The sequence below is a fragment of the Stenella coeruleoalba genome (assembly GCF_951394435.1).
Source record: "Stenella coeruleoalba genome assembly, chromosome: 13".
Classification (NCBI taxonomy): Eukaryota; Metazoa; Chordata; class Mammalia; order Artiodactyla; family Delphinidae; genus Stenella; species Stenella coeruleoalba.
Window position 1 is genome coordinate 88,814,514 of NC_137159.1, and position 22,272 is coordinate 88,836,785.

Genomic DNA, 22,272 nt, shown 5'->3' on the forward strand with positions numbered 1-22,272 from the left:
AAAAGCTGCACTTTAAATGCCTTAATACAACTACTTATCAAATCCTCATTTCATTTCAAAAGAGAGAGAGGATGATGGAACATGATAATTAGGTGATCACACGACTTCAGTCAGTAGATTGAACTGTTTCCATTTCTGCTACCCTGTGTCAGGGTCGTGGTTTTGTAAACGGGAGAAAAAATCACAAGAAGGGGTTATCTGTCTTGCAGGAGGACGAATCAGAGGCACAGGGGAGAAGCTGGTCTGTGGCCACATTTTGTGACGTGCACCTGTGCAAATCAGAGGATTTCCACGATACGTGCTGTAATGCACAGATAGTCAGTTCTCCTTTGATGATGTGTCTCAGACCCCGTGGAGGTGTGAGCCGCAATGATTCTCTTGGGGGTAGGTGGTTAAGTAAGTCATGAGCACAAAGGGCCTCCAGGATGTTCGGGCTCAGAGATGTTTCTGACGTCCTAGACCTACAAAAGCCACAGAAATCTAGTCCGTTCCTACTGAGAAGGGCTAGTTCCAGGAAATCAGAAATCCAGAAGTTTGTGAGTGGTCCTGATTTCTTTTTTGTAGATTTTTGCCTGGATTCTGCAAAAATGGCTTAAAGCATTTTATTATGATTTTTCCATCGATATTCTTAAACGTCTATACAAGACCATTTTTTTCAGCCAGATAGTAACATGAACTACGCCCAAATTACTTTCTCTCGATATTGCTTAAATTCCAAGGCAAATGCAAGATCACAGACAAGGCAAAGGATCACCAGTATTTTTGTCCGGAATTTACAGAGATTCTAAGACTATGTATTCATCATTCCCTGTCTCAGAGTGTTTTTACCAATACTACCTTTGGAGTGGAGAGGAAAAAATGAAGAAGCAAGGGTTTTATTTATCACAACTTTACATCTCTAACCATAGGAACTTAAAATAGACCCAGTGCGAGTATCGGTGACAACTGGCAGGGAGCAGGGTGGACCATCGGCTTGGGTGGCCTCCCCGAGGCGCCAGGCGCCGAGCGCCAAGCACAGCGCCTGCCTTGTCGGGAGTTTCCATGGAAACCCAGTCAATCTCTGCTGCCATTTCTAAACCCAAGCTGTGCAGCACATGCTGCTCTCTGATTTTATCCACGGGGGATCTGCATGATGCCACAGGGGCCTCCTTTCGTGGAAAAGACGTGCTCTTGGATGGGGAGGTGCTCTTAGATGGGGAGGTGCTCTTAGATGGGGAGATGCTCTTAGATGAGGAGGTGCTCTTAGATGAGGAGGTGCCCTTAGATGAGGAGGTGCTCTTAGATGAGGAGATGTTCTTAGATGGGGAGATGCCCTTAGATGGGGAGGTGCTCTTAGATGGGGAGGTGCTCTTAGATGGGGAGGTGCTCTTAGATGAGGAGGTGCTCTTAGATGAGGAGGTGCCCTTAGATGGGGAGATGCTCTTGGATGGGGAGGTGCTCTTGGATGGGGAGGTGCTCTTAGATGGGGAGGTGCCCTTAGATGAGGAGGTGCCCTTAGATGGGGAGGTGCTCTTAGATGGGGAGGTGCTCTTAGATGAGGAGGTGCTCTTAGATGAGGAGGTGCTCTTAGATGGGGAGGTCCCCTTAGATGGGGAGATGCTCTTAGATGGGGAGATGCTCTTAGCTGAGGAGATGCGAATCGAATTTCTGCACATCGATTCTACAGCACCTGTTACCAAGCGTCCTGGAGCAAAGACCCCTTTTGATGCATGAATTGTCACATCCACCGCCTTCAGAAAGCTGTGTGTTTTTGAATGATGAGATTTATTAAAACGAGAAAATTTGTATGTACATCTCAGAGTTTCCAAAAGCCTTAAAGTCTTGAACAGGAACATGAAAATGAGTGCCATAGAGCTGGCAGAAGAAAGAATATTTGAGGGCCCATCCAGGGCTGCCTCGTGTGCTCCAGGAGCACCACCTAAAGAGGACAAGGCCGACTTAGCACCCTCGAGAAACCAGAGCTGGCTCTTTCATGGGTGGGTGCTGTGAGCGTGCGTTCACAGCCTGCATGGAGCCCTGTGGTCCTGCAGCTCCAGGGGACGGCAGGCTCCCAACACGCATAGACAAGCCCCCTCCTCCGTCCTCTTCCCCCGTTGAGGGGCGTGACCTTGGAGGTTTAATTTCCCCACATTCTCACAGCCAGCAAGTGGAAGGCCAGGGATTGGACTCCAGCGGCCGAACTTGAAACCCTGAAAATAATAACAAACCTTTCAAGAAAGCCAGGCCTCTTTCTGGGAATGTTTATTCTTTCTTGACACTGTGAAAGGTCTGAAAATGAGCCAGTAACATTTTCTTTGCTTTCATGGTGACAAAGGACAGTTTACATGCCTCTTTTTTATCAGATGATGCATTTGTAAATGGCTTAAACACACAAAAACTACTCCAAAATCCTTTTCTCTTTTTTTTTTTATAATTAGTAAATTCTCGTTTTCATTTGCATGATTTTGATTAAAATGCCTACTTAAATTTGAACAGAATGTCAACCTCCTCCTGCCTCTATCAAAAAAGAGACATTAAAAAATTTCTACTCATGTTTAAATGAAAAAATTTTAAATAAATTTGCACTAGGCGCTTGAATTAGGAAGACTTTAAGGATTTTTTTCTTTTGACCAAAAAGCAAGGCCACATGTCTATTATTGGCTGGTAGGAAACATTACTGTTTCTTGATACATTTTCGAAACGAAATGTGCAGCAGATTAGCTTCTCTTCGAATGATTTTTATTGCTTTGAGAATCTCCTCCCTCTGGGGTTGGGGGTGTCTCCACATGAGCTGCCAGTTGGGAAATCAGTTAGATTCAGTCATTCAGGTCATTATTGACGGAATAGTCTTGAGATCAAACGTTCAGTTCATGAACAGCTGTTACTTTAATGACAGTCAGGCCAACAATCTGATTCAGGGTATTGTTTTGGTGGAAGGACAGCGTTAAACTCCTTCTGCCCCAAACTCCTATTTTTAAACCCTGATTCCACTTACACACACCGACAATTTCTCGACCCCTTTTCCCTCAGTGCCTTTTTCTTCTCCCACAGCAGTCTCTAAACTTTAACCCTTTATAGGCTATGCCAGGTATCAGCTGTACACCTGAGATCTGTAATCACGTTCCTTTTCTCAGGACTAAAGGGGAACTGGCAGATTCTAAATACCAACAATTGATTGTGCATCTAGCTGTAAACTGGGACATTCACACCCTTGAACTCAGCCCAGCTGCATGAAGGCCCACCACACTCCCTGACACTCTCACTGATTTTGAGAAAGTCTGTCTGTAAGCAAGTAATCTGCTGGCCTTAACCCAACATCCAACATCCAGGGTGGCTTTCTGAGTGGAAAGCAAATTGAAATCTCTTAGAAGCATTTACCTTTATGAACCATTTTTAATTTGTGATTTTTGTCCCTGCCAGGAATTCAGATGCTCATTGAGTAGGGGGGTGGGGGGAGCACAGGGCATGATCTGAGGGTTACTACTGGGTGGTAATATTGTTACTAAATCATCTCATCCTTGTCTCTTGAGAGTTAAAATTTAGTGAAAAGAAAAACATTTTTTTCTTAATTTTTGTCCTTAATTCTTACATTCCTGGTGGGCGCAAATGCAGCTGATGTAGGCTGAAGTGAAAGTGTCTTTGTAGGACTGCTTATTCCTGAGATGGCGTATCTGAGAAGTTCCACGGAGGGCAATGACCGTAGAACTCTCTTTAAAAACATCCCCTCCCATTAGCACAGTGGCAATGTGGTAGTTAAGAGACTGCACGGAGTTTCCCGGAAATGTTTAAACACAGGCAGCATAGGTGCCCAAACTAATCTCAGCGTCTCAGCTGACTTGGCTTGCTGACCGAGACAGATCTGTGCCCTGCTCCCTACTCACGTCAGTTAAAAGTAAGAAGTGTTTTAAGGTAAATCAAAGCTACCTGAGTGCCCGATGACGGTCTGAAGGACAGCTAGTCTAACTCCCAGGGCTGGCACAGGAGGCTGCCCGCACCAGCCTCTGGGGCCAACCAGGGGCAGGGCTGGGAGGGGCCGCTGTGACGGGCCTGTTGCAACGCCGCCGTTTCGAGTTTAGACGCGGAGCGGTCTTGGGCCGCCGTGTGTGCCTTTTGGTGAACAGTCACGCATCGTGTTCGGATGGTGCAGCAACAGGTCCTGCTGTGACTGGGTCCACTGGACTCGAAGTAATGATGGAAGGGGTGGGAACACGGGGCGAACGCCTGGGGACCAAGGTGCCGCGCGGCTGTGGAGGAGGGGCAGCTGCCGCCCCGAGATCGCTGGTCCCTGGACGGCACCGCTGTGCGCGGAGGGAAGAAGGGGTCCGAGCCGCACCTGGTGGTGGACGAGGATGGGGACGCCCCACGAGCCCGGCGGGGTCTCACCTCCTCACCCAGGGAGGCTCAGCATTAAAGAGACTTTGGAACAGTATAAGTAAGAAGGTGACTTGCTCAGGGGTTTGATGCCTTTCCGTGTGCCTTTGTAATTGCAGGTGCCCCACCCCTGGCTGCGACGGCTCCGGGCACATCACCGGCAACTACGCTTCCCATCGGAGGTATGCACGGCTCGCTCCCACAAACACCCCCTCCATGCGCGGGACCCCTAACGGGGGCTCGGGTTGCCTCCACTGGTGAATTAAGGGTCTAGAGACCCTCGCCCACAAAACGGGGCTGCCCCCAGGGGCCTCACTTAGAACACCAGCTCTCGGGACCACGGCCCCCCTCTGACGTCCCCCTCATGGTGCCGCTGGCTCCATCCGCAAGAAACGTTTCTCAAGTCACCCAGGAGCGTCTTTCTAAATCGAAAAGGGACGAGAAAAAGAGCCAGGAGGTTATAAGATGCCAGAGAACAGCCATTGAGAGACAAGCATGCTAATTCCCCTGAGAGCGGATCTCTTAAATATTGAGATTTGAGCCCCGAAGCTGTGCGGTTATTATAAGCAGGGATCAGCAGAGCTGAACACACAGAAAGGCTTGACCTTACAAATCCCAGGCCCCGCCGGTCCCAGAGAGCAGGGAGCATCTAAGTACAGCGTGAAGAGTCAGTCGTATGAGGCAGCAAGAGGCCCACGGTCGCTGAATAGTTTACAAACCTCTGTCTTACACCAGGCCCTATGTTAGAAGTGGATTGAAAGAGCCTGTTGGTACAACACCTGCACAAAGGTGGGTCTAGACCCCGTGGGCAGGAGCAAGAATTCCTTGTCGTGTTCAGTCAGGATCGACAAGCCAAGGTCAGGACAAGAGCCTTTCTGAACGGAGACCCTCGTAACCCGAAGTCTCCAATGCAGGAAGGGGAGCTGCGTCTGACAGATAAACAAACCATGTTACGACGTAGCCGCCGCCTTGCCACCCTCTAAAATCAGATCATAAAGCGGGCAGTCGGAATGTGGACGAGCCCTTCAGCTTTAAATGCTTCCCCGACAAAAACAGCAACAAAAATGAAGAGAAAAGAGAAAGGAGGGGGGAGGAGAGAGGGAGGGAGGGAGTCAGGACAGTTGGTGTGGGTCACCCCACAGCCCGTGCACCGTCCACAAGCAGAGCGGACTGTGTGGGTCACGGGGGTCCACACCGTGTGGCCGCCCGAGTGACCAGATCCCGGCGTTCAGAGCAGGGGGCGCTCCCGGGCTGGCTGGCTCAGCGTGGCTTAGAGATGGAGCTGGCAGGGTGGGCTGTTTCCTCCTTAAGGCCACAGGCTTCTGTGTTCACTTTCCAGCCGTTTGGGAGCATCGTTTCTATGGCTCAGGTCTGGGAAAAGTAGGAATTATGATGACCAACAAGGAGAACTGAATTCCTCAATTTATGGGTGGACTCTTCACACTGACTTGATAAGAACACCTCATTCTCTAGACCAGGGCTGTCCACCTGGGCAGTGTGGGCACTCGGGGTGAGATTGTTCTTTGCTCTGGGGGCCGTCCCATGCATTGGAGGATGTTGGGAGCATCCCTGGCTCCACCCACTAGATGCCGGTGGCACCGTCATCCCCATTCGTGACAACTAGGTGTCTGCAGACATGTCCGAATGCTCCCAGGGCCACTGCCATGCGCCACAGGGTCGAGAGGAGCCTTGCCAGGTTGTCTTGCTGGTTTTACCTGGCGGCCCAGAGCCAGCTGCTGTATTGTGAATGTAGAACAAGGGTGAATACATTCCAAAAGGGATCCCCAGCGTAGGATCACCGGTTTAGAGAAAATGAAATAAAATAAAATAAAGCTCTAGTTAAGTTTCTAAGTCAAGCAAACTCTATGCTACTCTTTATGTTAATTTATCTTAGAATTTACCTCAGTCCTCACAAGGCCAGAATTCCCAGCACTGAATAATGCCTGCAAACTAAAAGTGAACATTTACTGGTCATTTCATATCCAAGCGTCTATTTTACTACTTTTTTTGGTTTGACATCATGTAAATTTATTCATAATTTGAACACGCGCATGCATTTAACGTATACTTTAGAATGGTGGGTATGTCCGTAGAGCGTAAACTCGTGAATGAAACGTAATTCAAGCTTGGATTTAAGCTCCCCTCTGTGCCTGGACTAAGTAGCACCAGGCTTGCTCTGTACATCTGGAAAGTCAATTTGATGTGGCTTCCAGCACATTTCAGGGCTACATCCAGCCCTACAGGGGGGGCCGATTAAAAGCAGAGCACATTCCTCAGTATCGTTTATCCGAGGACACCTTCCAGGCGTAGAAGTTAGAGTGGGCCTGAGCTGCTGGCGGAGCAGACGTGGGGCCAGGGTAACAGTCCTGTGCACACTGGATGCTGCGGAAAGACAGAAGCAGCCCCCCAGGCCCGACGACCCTTGAAGGTCGTAAGTACACATAGATACACGCCTTTTGGGGTTACTCTTACTTGATCCATTCCCAGGAACATGAGGCGATGTTACCTACATGCAAACCACAGGGAAACTCCGCTCAGGGACCGATTCCTCAGCCTTCCGCTAAGTTGTGCCAGGCTACCAGGCAGCCACAGACACCTCAGAGGCACCGCAGGCTCGGTTCCGGGCCGCTCGCGGCAATACAGCGAAGGCCACGACAAAGCGGGTCACACACGTCTTTGGTTTCCCACCACATATAAAAGTTATGTTTACACTACACTGTAGTCTATTAAGTGCACAATAGCATTATGTCTAAAATGACGTAATTACCTTAGTTTTTAAAATGCTGTACTGCTAAAAAAATGCTAGCTATCATCTGAGCCTTCAGCAAGCTGTAGTCTTTTTGTAATAGTAACATCAAAGATCATTGATCACAGGTCACCATAACAGATATAACAATAACAGAAAAGCTTGAAAAGTGCGAGAACCAGTGAAATGTGACACAGAGACACAAAGTGAGCAAGTGCTGTTGGAAAAACGGAGCCAAAAGAACTTGCTTGACTCGGAGTGGCCACAACCCTCAGCTGGTGAAAAATGCAAGGTCTGCGAAGCGCAACGAAAAGGGGTGTGCACGCCCGTCCTCGGGCTCCAGGGGGAAGAGCAGTCACAGCACGAGGACCCTCAGGTGCCCCTGAGCCGCTGTGGCTGGGACTCCCCCGCCCCCGGCCCCCGGGCCGAATGCACACATGCAGACGCTGTCTACGTTACAGGAGGTCGCTTCTCCCTGCTGTAGCTGCCACGAAGGACTGTGTGTCCCAGGCACTGTCCCGGGAACTAGGAAAGTCTACTCGGCCCCGCCAGCCTCAGAGCCACCCTGAGCAGCAGGTGATTTCATTTCTCTCTGCACTGGAGGAAACAGGCTCTGAGCGATTATGTGTCGGAGACAGAACTCAGCCTAGTGGCCACCGCCAGTGTCACACATCTGGTCGAGGATGGGCCTCTGCACCTGGGACAGCCTGCGAAGTTCACACAGGGAAAGGAGGGTCACCCCCGACCCCAGGTGGGGTCTGCTTTGTCTTGCTCTTGTTTGGGTTGTAACGGTGATGTGTTTTCTGTCTCAACGTCACCTCTGAAGCTTTTTTTTTTTTTTTTTTTTTTTTTGCGGTACGCGGGCCTCTCACCGTCGCGGCCTCTCCCGCTGCGGAGCACAGGCTCCAGACGTGCAGGCTCAGCGGCCATGGCTCACGGGCCCAGCCGCTCCGCGGCATGTGGGATCTTCCTGGACCGGGGCACGAACCCGTGTCCCCTGCATCGGCAGGCGGACTCTCAACCACTGCGCCACCAGGGAAGCCCTCCTCTGAAGCTTTTTAAAGTCCATTTTAATCAATATTGTTGACTATCTCTGATGTTCTATCAAAAAATCCCCATCATCAGAAGCTTTGTCTGTCCTGAGCGGAGAAACCTCGCTCAGCATCGCACACGGTGGGGCTCAGGCTGTGTCTCGGTCTTTTTGTCTTCAGACCACGATAGAAAAATCCATTGCTTCAGCTCTCTCCCTCAAAGGTCCTATTCCCAGGCCTCTTTCCCTTCTCCTGACCCTTCTCCAGGCTGGCTTGTTTCTGCAGCTTCCAGACAGGCTGGCACAGCAACCTCTTGGCCAGATCCTCCCCGTGGCCTCCCCAGGCCTCCTCCGACGCCATCCTCCCACCTGCAAGTAGCAGCAGGTCCCACGGCCTGGAGCAGGTGCTCCGAGGCAGAGGTGGCGCCCAGGTTTTTCACAAGCGGTGATGCGGCACGAATCTGACTCCCCCGGGACCCCTCCCCCTCTCGTAGAGCAGTGGCACCCCTCGGGCTCCAGAATGTTCTCTGACAGCGAAAGACGAGCTGTACTGAGCACTCGCTACGTGCCAAGAACACGTGCGTGTATCATCTCACTCTCCGAGCGTGGCTCTTCTCCTAAGGGCGTGTGAGGGGCCAGCGCACGGGACCCACGCTCAGAGGTGACAGTGACCCCAGACCGGCCTGCAAGAGCTGGCTGTGGACTCCCTCACCTAGACAAGGATGCCGGGATTCCAGGCCAGCCCGTGTCAGAGCCAGGGTTTCCTCGGAGTCAGGGTCGGGTCCAGACTAAGTTCCCTGCTGCGCTATTTGTTCTGTTTTGGTTCTGTTCCAGTTTATTTTCACTCCCAGCCCCGTGTCGGCGAGGACGCAGAGCCTCACCTCTCTCCCAAGTTCAGAGTGAAGGAGGCGGGGGCCGGACAGAGCCAGGCTCCCTGGCCAGCGTCCTGGCCTGTGGCTTCCCTTCACCACTAAGGTCCCCGTGTGGAGACAGGCAGGAAAGACGGGCTCCCAGGCAGGATCCGCGAGTCCCACCCACCCCTCCTCGTCATTCACTGATTAACTCACGACAAACATCTAACTATGACCTACTCTGTGCAAGGCATTGGCCTGGGAATCAGAGGAAGAAGGGAGAATAAACACACAGGGAACTGACACTCGTGTGGACGAGCGAATGGACAGTCACCAGGATGGAGTGAGAAACACCACCGGGACCGAGGGCCGTGAGAGCCCCAGGGCTGCTGTCAGGATGGCAGGTGGGCAGAGAAGACTGCCTGGAGGAAGACCGTCCAGGCTGAGGCCAAGCAGATGGGGAGGGATGTGAGGCCCGAGGATGGCTTGTCCGGGACCAGGACGTGCCGGAAGCCTCCAAGAGGACCGCGTGGGGCAGGGACAGCAGGGCTGGCGGCGCCCAAACCAGGAGCCTTGGGTGCTGCGTGCAGGGGTGTGGGTCCATCCTGAGGTGAGTCGGAAGCGGGCAGAGGCTAAGCAGACCACACACGCGTGCAGCTGAGCCCTGCGGCTCTGACACCCCATCCTACAGGCAGGAGTGACATCGACTCGGAAGGCATTCAGGACGGAAGAGCCACAGGACTTGTGGGAGAGAAAACCCGGGAATGGCCACGGGTGACCCGGCCTCTGGCCCCTGACAGGAGCAGACGGGAGTGGTGTGGGCTCGGCCAGGGAGGACGGTGAGTTTTCCGGCAGCAGCAGCAGCGAAGGTGTCCCAGTCCCCGCGGGCAGCACGGTTTGCAGAGGGGCAGCTGGGAGTCATCGCCGCCTGGTACCTGGAGACCAAGGAGCCGTGGCAGCATGAGGACAGAGGAGGGCCTGGCGGGGGGACCGGCTCAGCACAGGCAGAGCAAGCCAAGCGGACCACGGAGTTTGCAGATCGCGGAGCCGCAGAGCCGAGGCCGGACGCGGGCCCCAGCAGGGCGGCAGGAGCTGCAGCCGGTCCTGCAGTGCGAAGGCGGCGTCCCGGTTCCCGCAGGCCACCGTGACCCACCAGGATAAGAGCAGTTCTCACAGAAGACCCCGGGGGGGGCCAGAGGCGTGAAAACACAGCCCCCACTTTCTAAATTTTTATCCAAAAAAGGAGGAGAGAGATGGAGGGAGCGAGAGAGAGTGAATCAAGGCGCACGCACCCTGTCTCTTTTGCTGTCCTGTAGAGGGTGACAGGTGAAACGACGGAGGGAGGGAGGCCGCGTGCCAGGGGAGTTGGAGCGCTTGAAAATGGGGACGCGAGGGGCGGGGGGCTCCGGAGCTGCAACTTTACAGAGAGGAGCCAGGCGCCTGCATAAACGTGGAACAGAACCAAGGAGACGGCCGTGATGGGGTGACGGGGTGATGGGGGTGCCCCCCAAGACAGCCGGGCCCTTGCCTGAGGGCCAGCGTGCTCAGACAGAAGCCAGAGCCGGCAGAAAAGCATGTACTGAGGTCAGGACGATCCAGTGCACGGCACATCCCGCCCTGGCTCAGCCCTGGGGCCTCTGCCTCCACACTCCCCCGGGGCTCCAGAAACGGCCCAGTGCCTGCTTCTCCAGTTCTCTATATAATCTCACATCTAATAGCCTAATAGCCTACAGTTAGCTGTCGGTGAACAGAAAAAAACCCATATATAGACATTCCTTTAGTTCCTTTAGACAACGTGAGCCGCTATTTCCAAAATTCCAACATTAAATAGAATAAGCTTGGTCAACTTGCACTGCATCTTCTGCAGATGCCATGGGAAGCCAGCCTAATCAGGTAAATGGGGACGGATGCCCAGGACACGCCCCCTCCCAAGACGAAGGGCTCTGGAATCCGGCCACAGGGACGCCACCAGAAAGGAATGGGGAGGCGTGTGTTTCTTCTTCCCTGTGGCCTCTTCTGTGCAGAAGGCTCGTCCCCCTCTGGCAAGTCAGTCCGGCCTCTCCTGGCGACTCCTGACACCAGCTTCTCCCACCCAGGCTCTGGGCGCCCTCGCGGGGGCCTGACAGTGTCTGAAGGCCTAGGGGGAGCACAGAGGAGCTGCCCCCAGGATATCGTTTTCGTGCCAAGAAGCACCAACTGCTGGAGGAAACTGCGTCAAAGCCCCATCGACAGTGAAAGGGGCTTGCGGGGTGAACAGCTTAGGCGCTTCCTGAAGTCTCGCTTCTTCCTTAGCCTTTCAGGTTGCCCGAGAGCCAAGAAGAGCGGCATCAGGATAGCACAGAGCAAAGAGGACAAGGAAGACCAGGAGCCCATCAGGTGTGTGGGCCGGGGAGCCGGTCAGGGGGCTGGGGGGTGGGGTCAGGGGGCCGTGGGGCGGGGTCAGGGGAAGCTGGGGGCCGTGGGGCGGGGTCAGGGGGAGCTGGGGGCCGTGGGGCGGGGTGGGGGGAGCTGGGGGCCGGGGGGCAGGTCAGTGGAAGCTGGGGGCTGGCGGGGAGGCCAGGCTTGGAGAGGTCGGTCAAGTGTGAGGTCACAGCATTGAAACCAGACCATGCACACCTGCTAACTGACCAAAAACATCCTCTAAATGACAGGTGAGGTGATAACCAAACACCCACCCATCCGACGCTCTGAGTAACCTAAGCATAAGAAAGCCCCTCTACCTTGGATGGGAAAAGCAGTGTAATTTACTGGGAAAGGCAGGTCCATGAGAGTACAGGAGGTTATTAACTACAGCAGCCAAAGAGAACATTTGGCTGACTTCCAGCTTAGGAAGGTCGCTTAGCTGTCTGTACTCTGCTTCTCACTAAGGCGGGATGGAGAGCACGGTGGGTAGAAGGCTAGCCCCCTACCCCTCCCCACAGGCATTTGCCCCGAACTGCTGCCCGGTGAGCCTGGGTCTCAAAAGTCTGTGAGATAAACCTGTTGCCATCTCCCTGAAATTTTAATCTCATTCATTCAGTGTCTTTAGAGAAAAGTTTTGATTAAAATTAAAATGTGTTTGCGGTTTGGCTGTGAGTCCTCAGCCCTTTGCCATAACCTGCAATAGAGAAGTTTCAGAAGCACGATTTAATTACCCTGTTGCTGAACCTTAGCTCCAACCAATGATTTTCCTGTTTATTAAAAAAAAAAAAAGTGCTCCTGGGTACCTCGTGCCAAAGCTATGCCAGGAAACTTAACTAAATACCACCTCTGCTGCTCAAAACCTATCTAGCTGGAAGGGCATCCTGTGATCTCAGAAAACATAGCCAAACAAATGAATATTCTCTAGCTCCTGAGAAGAACACAGGTTTATACGACAATCTTAAAAATTATCCTGCAGTTTCCCATTGACTTTGCACATCTCCACCATAAAAGCTGTGACTCGCCTCTCGAACAGATGCCCGCATCTCACTTGCTCCAACAAACTTGTTCTTCCTTTTCACCCACGGCATCTGCATCCCTCACTAAGCCTGGACTTTCTGTTGTTCCAGGTAAACCTTCTTCCCACCTGGCCTGGACCAGTTTCCAGGAGGGTGAACTACTTCACGGCTCCGCTAGGTGGTGTCTTTTCGTGACTTTCCTTTTTCTTTCCTTCTGCTGCAGTAGAGGATGCTGGTTTGTCTCTCGCGTCAGGTTAACTTGACCTTGCTGGGGGGCCACCAGGCGTAGGGTGGCGAGACAGCCAAGCTTGCCCCTCTGTCCCCCAGGTGCCCCGTGCCCGGGTGCGATGGCCAGGGCCACATCACCGGCAAGTACGCCTCCCACCGAAGTGCGTCCGGGTGCCCCTTGGCGGCCAAGAGGCAGAAGGACGGGTACCTCAATGGCTCCCAGTTCTCCTGGAAGTCCGTGAAGACGGAGGGCATGTCCTGCCCCACGCCGGGCTGTGACGGCTCCGGGCACGTCAGTGGCAGCTTCCTCACGCACCGCAGGTGAGTGCACCCGCCCAGGCTCTGTGCCGCGGGCAGCGGGGAGGCCGGGGGCGCCGCTTGGCCCGCGATGGTGCCACGCCCACCCCTCAGGCTGAGAGGAGACCCCGAACACTATGCTACCAACTCATGACATTCTGAGGCTCGGGAGAGGAAGAAACAAACAAATTTGTTTTGAAAAGCACAGACTCGTCCTACCGCGTCCGCATGTACGTAGAGGTTTCCAGATGTCTTCGATCAGTATCCACAGAAAGAAATAGGCTGTCATTTTACACGCGCGCGCACACTCACAGGAGTATCCGTGGATTTACTTATTCGTTTTGGCTGAATATTGCAGGCAGGTCCCACTCGAGGAAAGTGGGTGGCACCTGGTTACAAAGGCCTCATCAGATACATCAGGAAACCTACAGAAGGGCCGATCATCACCATTGATTGTTATTTGCTTAATGGTGAAATATCTATATATGCGATTACGTTGCCTTAGAAGAAGAGGCTTGCTCTGTTGAAGCAAGTGGCTCCCTGTAGAAGTCAGGAGGAATGACTGACGTGGGCAAATCCCAGGCGTGCCCCAGCTTCCCAGGATCCAGGTGGGGGGACACGGCATCACACATACGACATAAAGCCACGGGGCTCCCCCGGCCTCTCCGACCACAAGCCCCGTGCGCCTTGCCTCCATCTGCAGCACTGCATGGAACACGCAATGAGCCAAATGGAGTGATGCGTGACGATGCGCCTGAACGGTTTTAGGAAGTGATTTTATTGTAAAAGAAATTCCTGCTCAGGTAGAGACTCAGACGGGACGAAGGGGCCTAAAGAGAGACACGAGTGTCTTTCCCTGACTCTCCCCAAGGTGGGAAGTCCCCGCGTCCCCCTTCAGAAAGCACCCTTGAGCAAAGAGGCACGCAGCCCGGCTTAACGTGCCCAGGGGCACAGAGACCCCTGACCCCCATGGCACACCGCCTTCTTCTTTTTGATAGAAATAGATCACAGTGTTTCCTGGGCGTCTGCATGGAACGAGGGCTGGCCTTTCACCAGAACAGCCCCCGGGCCCAGCTGGTAGCAGGCGTGTCCTTGGCCGGCGAACATCTCACTCCTGCTCAGAGCGGCCCCCTCCTTTCCAGAGGGAGGGCTCGGCCTGCGGGCCCCAGTCTCCACTCTAGACGGGATGTTACCCGGCAGGGAACTCCCTTCTGCTGACTTCTGTACATCCCTGTGCCAGAGTGTCTTCAGGGTACCGTCCTAGAAGCAAAAATGCTGGTTTTTACATGTTGATAGGAAGTGCCGAAATGCCCTCCAAAAACTGCCTCTACTTCCTTAAGTTCTGGGCAATCAATAAATTTTAAAAATTTAAGAATCCTGCCCACATGACCTGTGAATGAGGGTATACGTGGTCGGCTAATCTGACACAAATGACGACAAGCTCCACTTCTCTGATTAAATGTAAGCACTCAGTTTCCAGAAACTACAGCAGAAGAGGGGGGCGTAGGCGTAACTGCTACCTGTGTGGCGTTTGCTCGTTTCCAAACCTTTGGTAGGATAGTTGCCTTAGAGTCGGAAGAATAACCCTTTGTTCAGAGCCACCCAGCAGATCCTACTCGCCTTCGCAGGCTGGTTACTCAGCGCGTCCTCAGGGCTCGCAGGGAGAACGACTCGAGGGCCCCAGACCCCGAGTCGCTACCACCAGGCAGGACCCTCGGGGCTCACCCCTCCCCACATGCTGCTGGGCTCACCCCACACACCTGATCACCCTCCAGATTCACACCCAGGTGCCAGGACGGAGGTGACCTCGTAAAGATGCCCAGGCTCTCCTGGTTCCTGGCCTTCCCTGTTTCTTTTCCGCCAAGAGACACATCTCCCCAGGGCCTCTGGCCAGGAGGGGGGTGTTGATTCAAAGGTGCCTTTGCCTTGAGCAGATGGAGGGAATCTCTGGACAGGTCTAGTGAAGACGGGCACAGCCGGTGACTCCTGTGACTTGGGCAGAATGTCTCTCACCTAGAATTCCCCGTGACGCGCCCTGGGGTCTGCAGACAGCTCACCCAGAGCCCCAAGGAGGGTCCCGGGAGGAGCTCCCCGAATCCAGGGAACAAGCAACCAGCCTGGTCTGCCCAGCCTACGCTGGGAGCCGAGCCTCTGGTCCAGGGCACCGCGGCTCCACCGTGAGATGGAGCTGGAGGGTGGACCCTCAGAGCATCTCAGAAGCAGCTCCGTGGGGCCCTGCTTGTGGTGGGCAGAGCCGCGCAGAGACTTTGATACTTTATTTCACTGTGAAGCTTAATCAGAACAGTCCGACCTGCTACCTGTCACCTCTGAGGACGAAGGTTATGTAGATGCTGCGTGGAAAGGGTTGGGAACCCAGGGGTGTCGGGTGATAGGCGGGCGCCCTCCCTCCGGGTGTGAATCTGTCTGGCAGGGCGCGGGCGTGGGGTGGAGTGGTTAGAGAGACGATCAGGACCCTGCGAGAGCTGACCCGCATTTTGCAAATTGTGCTGTGAAGCACATAACACAAAATTTACCGTCTCACCCATTTTTAAGTGTCCAGTTCAGGGGCTGTAAGCACAGTCTCACTGCTGCGCAGCCACTGCCACTGTCGCCTCTGGAGCCCTTCACCTTCCCAGGAAAACCCTGCCCCCGCTAGACACGCACTCCCAGCCCCCGCCCCGGCCCCTGGCACCCACTCTCCAGCGGATCTGACTCTCTGGTCCTCACCTAAGTGGAATCACATGGTGTCTGACCCGTGATCGCTTATCTCGCACAGCATAGCGTCCTGGGGTCCCTGCACATTGTGGCCTGTGTCAGAATCACCCGGCTTTTAAGGCTGAATCGTGTCCTGTCGCACGTCAGCCTGCAGTTTTCAACTGTTGAACAAGTTTTCATTTATTTTAGATGAAACGTTGTTCCCTGGAGGTGTAAGAACCGAAATCCTGGGCAGAAACATGGCTTGGGCACAAACACAGGCTTGGTAGGGTTTCCATACGCCTCTTCCCCCAGAGGCCCGGGGCCCGTCGGCTGTCTGGTTCCCCAGACCTTTAAGGCCTCAGTGAGGAGGGGCCTCCCAGAAAGACATGGGTGGTACCCTGAGATGCAGGGTTCCTTGTACAACCCATGTGCCATGAAAGCAAAGCAGCTTTTAGAATCAGAAAAAGAGTAGAAAGAAACAGAAATTCCTGTTTTATTGCTCTTTTCCCTCCAAGTTGTGACCACCCAGCAAGATGATAAAGGATCACTTCCTAAGGTGCGTGGATGAAGGGGGAGCACCCGCCCTGGCTTCCGGGTCCCAGGAAGCCCACTCGCCCCGCTTTCCTCTTTGGGAGGTGACCACATGGATATTCTGGGGAAAGGACATTGACAGGTGACACGTGCCCTGAGCTCCCACAGTCCCTGTTGGCTGCAAAATCATTTCCACTCATTTCTTCCGTGTAAGGATGGGTGGGAGGACCTCCTCCCGGTCCCTGTTTCCCGGGCAGAGCTGCTCTAAAGGACTAAGGATTGGCTTACTGTATGGTTAGGATTGGCTGCATCAAAAACGGCGGGTGGGATGGGAGACAACACCTGGGAGTAGCTCGTAGGGGCTCGGGAGCAAGGGAGGGTTTTCTAGGAGGGGTGAATCTGGATACGAGATTTACCTGAAGGAATGAAACCAACGGGTGAAAAGAATTAAAGGCACAGAGCAGTCATGGGGACTTGACGGGGCCAGATCTTGAGAGGCAGACGGAGGCACTGGGATCTCATCAGAGGCACGATGAGGGGCCTGAAAGGGTACCTCGGGATTCCAGGGTCAGGGTTAGAGCTGTCAGGAGCAAGGGCAGGAGAGAGGATGCTCTTCCAGGGTCTCAGCTGGCTTGGGGGGCAATGGCTCAGCTGGCCGGGAAGACCCCCCAAGCCTGGGTGCGGGTGTCAGGACTGTGTGCACTATGGGGCCGGTGATGCAGGAGGGAGGCAGGCTGGAGGGAGGGGCTGGGCAGGAGGGAGGGCGGGGGCAGGGGGTCTACCTGTGGACCCGCCTCTCTGTGTGCGGGTGTGCTGCTCATACCGTGCTATCACCCCAATCTTACCACTTTGTGTAGATTCGGAAGATTCTCCAAAATTAAAGCCACAATTCTAACCCTAACAAACAAATAAATAATCTTAGAAGCAAGTCATCTCTCACTGAGCTTGACCAAATTATTTTTTTTAATTCCCTCCCAGACCCCCTTAAACCTCTTCCACCTGAACCACATGACGTGGTTTGTTCATTTTCAGTTCCTCTACGGTTCTTATAAATGAGTAGATAGGCTTCTTTAGGATGTTTATTGTGCTTGACACTTTCCAAGAGAATTGTGATAAAAACGAGTCACCATATTGTGTACTTACTGTGAGGGTTTTTTGCAACCAACCATCCTGTTTAATGTAAGTATGAGCGGGATAGGCTACCTGCCTTAACAGATACACCCAAACTGGCTCCAAAGAGTGGAAGTTTACCTCTTGCCCACATGACAGAACTGGATGAGGGAACAGGAGAAAAGGGCTCAGCCACCTTCAGCACATTCTCCAAGGGTGGTCTTCATTCCACAGCCAGAGAGGGAAAGAACATGCAGGATCCGCCCGGGAGATGTGGGAGCACGGATCACTTCCTTTACATCCCACAGGTGGAACCAGGTCCATAGAATCACCTAGTGCAAGGGATGCTGGGAAATGTAGTCTACCTGGGATGCTGGGAAATGTAGGCTGCATGGGATGCTGGGGAACGTAGTCCTTGTGAGCCCAAGGAGAAGAGCGAGCCTTTAGGCACCTGCCTCTCTGTAATGCGGAGAAGCCATAGCTTTTACCAAAACCTACGTAAGCAGGCAACCGCAGCGCCCTGAGGTCTGCATAGTTCCCATTTTAGACATGAGAACACTACTGCCAGGAAGGAGAAAGCTGGACCCAGCCAAGGACTGTCTGGGGGCTTCATCCGTGGACCATCTGTATCCCTGTCTGTCTGTCTGTCTGTGCATCTGCAAGACCAAACACAGGGCTGCCGCAGGGCAGGTACTGAAGAAACCAGGTCTCGTGGGCTGGAGCCCAGGGAGAGGGAGTGAAGAGGGCTGACCTCTCCGTTCCGCCCAGCCATCCCGCCAGGAGGAAAGCCCACTGCCTTTGGCCTCTGAGGACGGGTCCCTGTCTGCCCAGGAGCACGGAGGTGGGCCTTCTGTTCCCTCTCAGGCTGAGACCAGGGCCATGCTCGCCCAAGACACACGTGGGGATGGAGGACACTGAAGCAGCCCCAGAGTTCCTCACTCAAGACCCGCTGATGGTAAATCCAGATTCCACAGCGTCGCAGCCCAGGAGCTGCGATCCGGCTGCAGACCAGCCCTGCCCCTGCTGCCTCCTGGGCTCTCGTCCAGCCCCCGGGGCTGTCATGCACCCTTTCCCGCCCTCTCTGAACCCCAACCTCCTGCTCCTACTGACTCCTGGCCGGAGCCGGGGGGACAGGAGGCATGGCCAGGGCCCCCCGGAACCGCGGGTGGTCTTCTGTTTGACAAAAGCATATTGGAAACATCATACTTCACTCTGTGACGAGAGGAAACGTCTCCATTTTGGATTTCTCTGTGAGCTGCAGTAGGTGAGGAGGGTGGAGGGTCGAGGTGGCCCCTCCCGAGGAGTAGATGCTGTCGGAGGTGGAGAACGTTTGCATGCAGAGCAGACCTCGTGCTGCTCTGGCGCGTTTGCAGGACTCAGCCAGCTGGGCCCCCATTTCACTCCGCAAGCCTGAGTCGTCCGACCAGGCTGCCCATCAGGAGGACAGAGGGATGCTGGGCAGCACTGTTCTCTGCTTTGCTTCGGATGCGGGAAGAGGCCGGGCACGTGGCAACCTGCACCCCGCGGCGGGCTGCCCTCTGCTCTGCGCGGGGGTGGGGCCCCCAAGCGGAGGGGTGCAGTGAGGCCCCGCAGAGGGACTAGTGCTTTCCGTGGGGAGGCTCCCGGGGCTGCGGGCCTCCTGCCCTGACGGAGCCAGCGCCCCCAGAGGAGGGACGCAGGGTTCACGGGCGCCACGATGATGAGCCGCCGGCAGCAAGAAACCACGGTCGTCACGGCCACGTGCCTCACTGCCCCCGTTTCACCCGCTTCCTTGGAGCTGCTCCTTGGACCACTGGCCTTACTGGTCCCACAACTGCATGGGAAAGTCTTCGGGGGATTTGAATCCACTGCCCTTAAAAGCCCAGCTTCCCGCCGGGTCCCTGGTCCAGGTGCCCCCCTGGGAAAGGCCCCACATCAGGCAGCTCAGCCCGTCCCCTGGGCACCACCCTGCGCCGACCACTGGCCCCGAAAGCAGCTCAGGCGTCCCGACTGCATAATCTCCGCATTCCAATATTTGACGGAAAGCACCAAGGAGGGGAGAGCTCAGGTCCAACATCTGTTCCAAACCGTGAATCCCAAAGGGCCCATGAAAGTTAGGAGCCGGGGTCACAGCTGCCAGCGTCCTGGGCCCGAGACCACAGGCGGCCCTGGGGCAGGGACTTTGCTGGGGAAGCACCACCTCGTTCGATGTTCTCAGACTCCTCCTCCCAGAGTGCATCCACGTCCACTCGCCTGTCTCTCCCGGGCCTGGGACGCATCCAACAAAGACTGGACGAACACACGCAAGCATCCACCTCACCTGGATCTGGGCTCGCCGTGGCACATGCGCCCAGGCTGCTTCCCCCACAGATTTCTGGACGTTTTCTCACCAGTTCTCTAGAGAACCACAAACGCAGGGGCTCAAAGCCACACCCTGCGGCCGCTCCGTCGGATTCTGCAGGGTGGAGTCCAGCCTGGCCTCCGTGGGCCCCGGCTCGGGCCTCACCAGCTGGAACCAAAGTGCCTGCAGGTGCGTCCCCACCCAGCCCACAGCCCAGGGCCCACCCCAGAGCTCATCCGGGTCTTGGCAGAATTCAGCTCCTCGAGGCTCCAGGACCGAGGCCCCATCCTCCTGCTGGCTCCTGACCAGGGTGGCTGTCAGTGCCGCAGGCTCCCTCGGGTGCTGGCCACGTGGCCCTCAATACGGCAGGGGCACAGGCCCCTCCAGCCGCCCAGGGCTATGTATGCACCATCGCCGGGCCACGGGAGGGGCCGCCCCATCACCTGATCATAGGAGGGGCCGCCCCACCGCCAGCACCTCTGTCTCCAGGATGGGGCTAACCTGGCCTGGGCACCTCGCAGGGACCCAAGGACTGGTTTAGAACTCGGCCTCCCATAGGCTTGTTGCTTTGGCCACAGTGCAGGGGTCTGTGGAGAAATAAATCTCTTAATACAGTCCTGCCCCAAGAAGCTTGGCCTGTCACAATTTTATAGGGAAAAGCAATGTACAAACAAAAAATTAACAACATGAACACACAAGGTCATTTTTCTCTCCAACAAACAGATGGAGAAACTGAAGTCTTCAAAGCTTTCAGGTCCAGAATGTGATTCAATCTCAGTTACACACACACACACGTGGGACGTTTGACTCTTCCGATCATTTCCGATCAGGACAACATCGCCCTCAACTCTTAAGCGAACCTGAAGTAGGTTTTCAGGAACTCAGCAGCTTCTAAACTGTGATCGTGTTGTAAGAAATCCGAAGTCCACATGTCCACCCATTTTCTGTGACTTTCTCCATCCTGTCCTCACTGTGGGACGAGAGCCTAGCCTGGGGCCTCCAGCACCTGTGCCCCCTGCATCCACCAAGGGTGTCCCTCCCGATCAGTGGGCAGCCTGGGGCCTCCCAGGTCGTCTCGTCTGGCCGTCAGCCCCCGTGGCTGGCCCTCGGTGTTCCTGGCACCGCCAGGCCTCTCCAGCCAGCCTCCCCCCAGCATCTGCCTCCCAGGCCTCTGAAGGGCAGAGGCGGTGGGGCCTCTGGGGGCTCTCCCAGCCAGGCTGCTCTCGGGGGAGGGGGCGGGGAGTCTGTCGCCGGCAGCCGGGTCTCTGCTGCAGCCCCGTCTCTTGCCGGGCGTGGGTCTCCTCTCCGGACCAGCAGCATCTCAGCTCTCTTCGCACCTCCATCTCTTCTCCTTCCCCTTCTCTAGGAATCTTTATCTCGCCAGGATGAATTCTTCCAGAACCACAGCCTGTGTGCTGACTTCTTTCTGACTCTGGGATCCGGCATCTCCAAAACACTGAGACTTTGAAATTCACAAGCCCTTTCTCTGCTTCCAGCTCTAAGGCAGCACATGCTTCTCCTTCTAGCAAAGCCGGTGGTGAAATAAAGAGGAAGAACGAAAAAACGCATCAGCTAAGGAACGCTGGTTCCCACCTACGGCTCCCCGCACTGACCCCAGCCCCCAGCCTGTGGGTGCCGTGCAGCCCCACCCGGTCAGCAGGGTAGCGTTCGGGGGCCTCCCCGCACCCCTGAGGTCCAGACACTAGGGCCACAGGGCCATGAGGGCACAAAGATGAGGCTGGGATGAGTCACCAGGCCCACACCCGGCAGAGGGAGCGTCCCCTCCACGTCCTGATGGCAGGAGGGCCAGGCAGCTGGGCCGGACCCCCCCGAGCTCCCCACCTCCTTCCTGGCCCCGTTCCCCTGGACGCATCTTGTGACCCCCGTGCTCTGGTCCTCACGACGGTTTGAGAAACGCTCACACTAAGACCGTCTTCGCTGGTGTGTTCCTGCCGAGGTTTGCTGGGAGGCAGCGCTGGCCCCGAGCCCATCACGTCTTCCTCCCTCTAAAGGCAGCATCCTCCCTGCGAGCTGCCCCGGCCGCCCAGGCGCTCTGTCCAGGCCTGCGTGGACCCCACACCTTTGGTCCTCTGTTCGTCCCCCTGAGCAGCGTGGAGTTGGAAGAAACGTCCTGGGAACCAAATAGCACAAGAGGCCAGAGCCCTGGGCACTGGCCCCGCGGGTGGTGTCGCTGGCAGGTCATGAGCCTCCGTGACTCTAGAGAAATGGGGAGAAAATGCCCCCGTGACCTCACATGCCTGAGAGAGTCAGCGGGGCCACTCCAGTCCTTGCTGCACGAGCTACAGAGTCTTAGACGTAAGGTGAGTTTAACACGTCTGCCCACGGTCACCCGCTTCTCCTCAAATTCCCTTTGCAAGAAGACTCTGTCTCCAAAAATCTGCCTGAGCCCCCAGAGGAGGCTCTCTTCCGCTGAAGGACCGATGACACACTCCGGGCTCTCCCGCCAGCCCCTCTGAAGGTCGATGCCGCCCCGGGCACAGAACGCGTGACCGGCCGCCGTGTCCCGCCAGCGGCTCTGTCATCACCAGACGTGCGAGGCTGCCGGGCCCACGGCTGACGTCCAGTCCCCATGACACTTAACGTTGTTTGATTTCAGTTAATACAAGCTGAAATGTGACCCACACGGGCTGGGTGCTCCCACCCTGGATGCCCTGCAAGGTCCAGACCCACTG

At 55.2% G+C, this 22,272-nt stretch overlaps 1 protein-coding gene across 5 annotated transcripts in view; it reads left to right on the plus strand.

The window, feature by feature from the left end:
- The window catches only part of MYT1L (myelin transcription factor 1 like), a gene marked incomplete at its 5' end in the record, with an annotated part of 137,301 nt that overhangs the window by 96,899 nt on the left and 18,130 nt on the right, over window positions 1-22,272 (plus strand). For all 5 annotated transcript variants that reach the window (XM_079941413.1, XM_079941414.1, XM_079941415.1 and 2 more), the window contains 3 exons: window positions 4,470-4,532; window positions 11,270-11,353; window positions 12,724-12,945. In XM_079941413.1, the coding sequence (XP_079797539.1) occupies window positions 4,470-4,532; window positions 11,270-11,353; window positions 12,724-12,945 (369 nt within the window). The remainder of the gene's footprint in view (window positions 1-4,469; window positions 4,533-11,269; window positions 11,354-12,723; window positions 12,946-22,272) is intronic.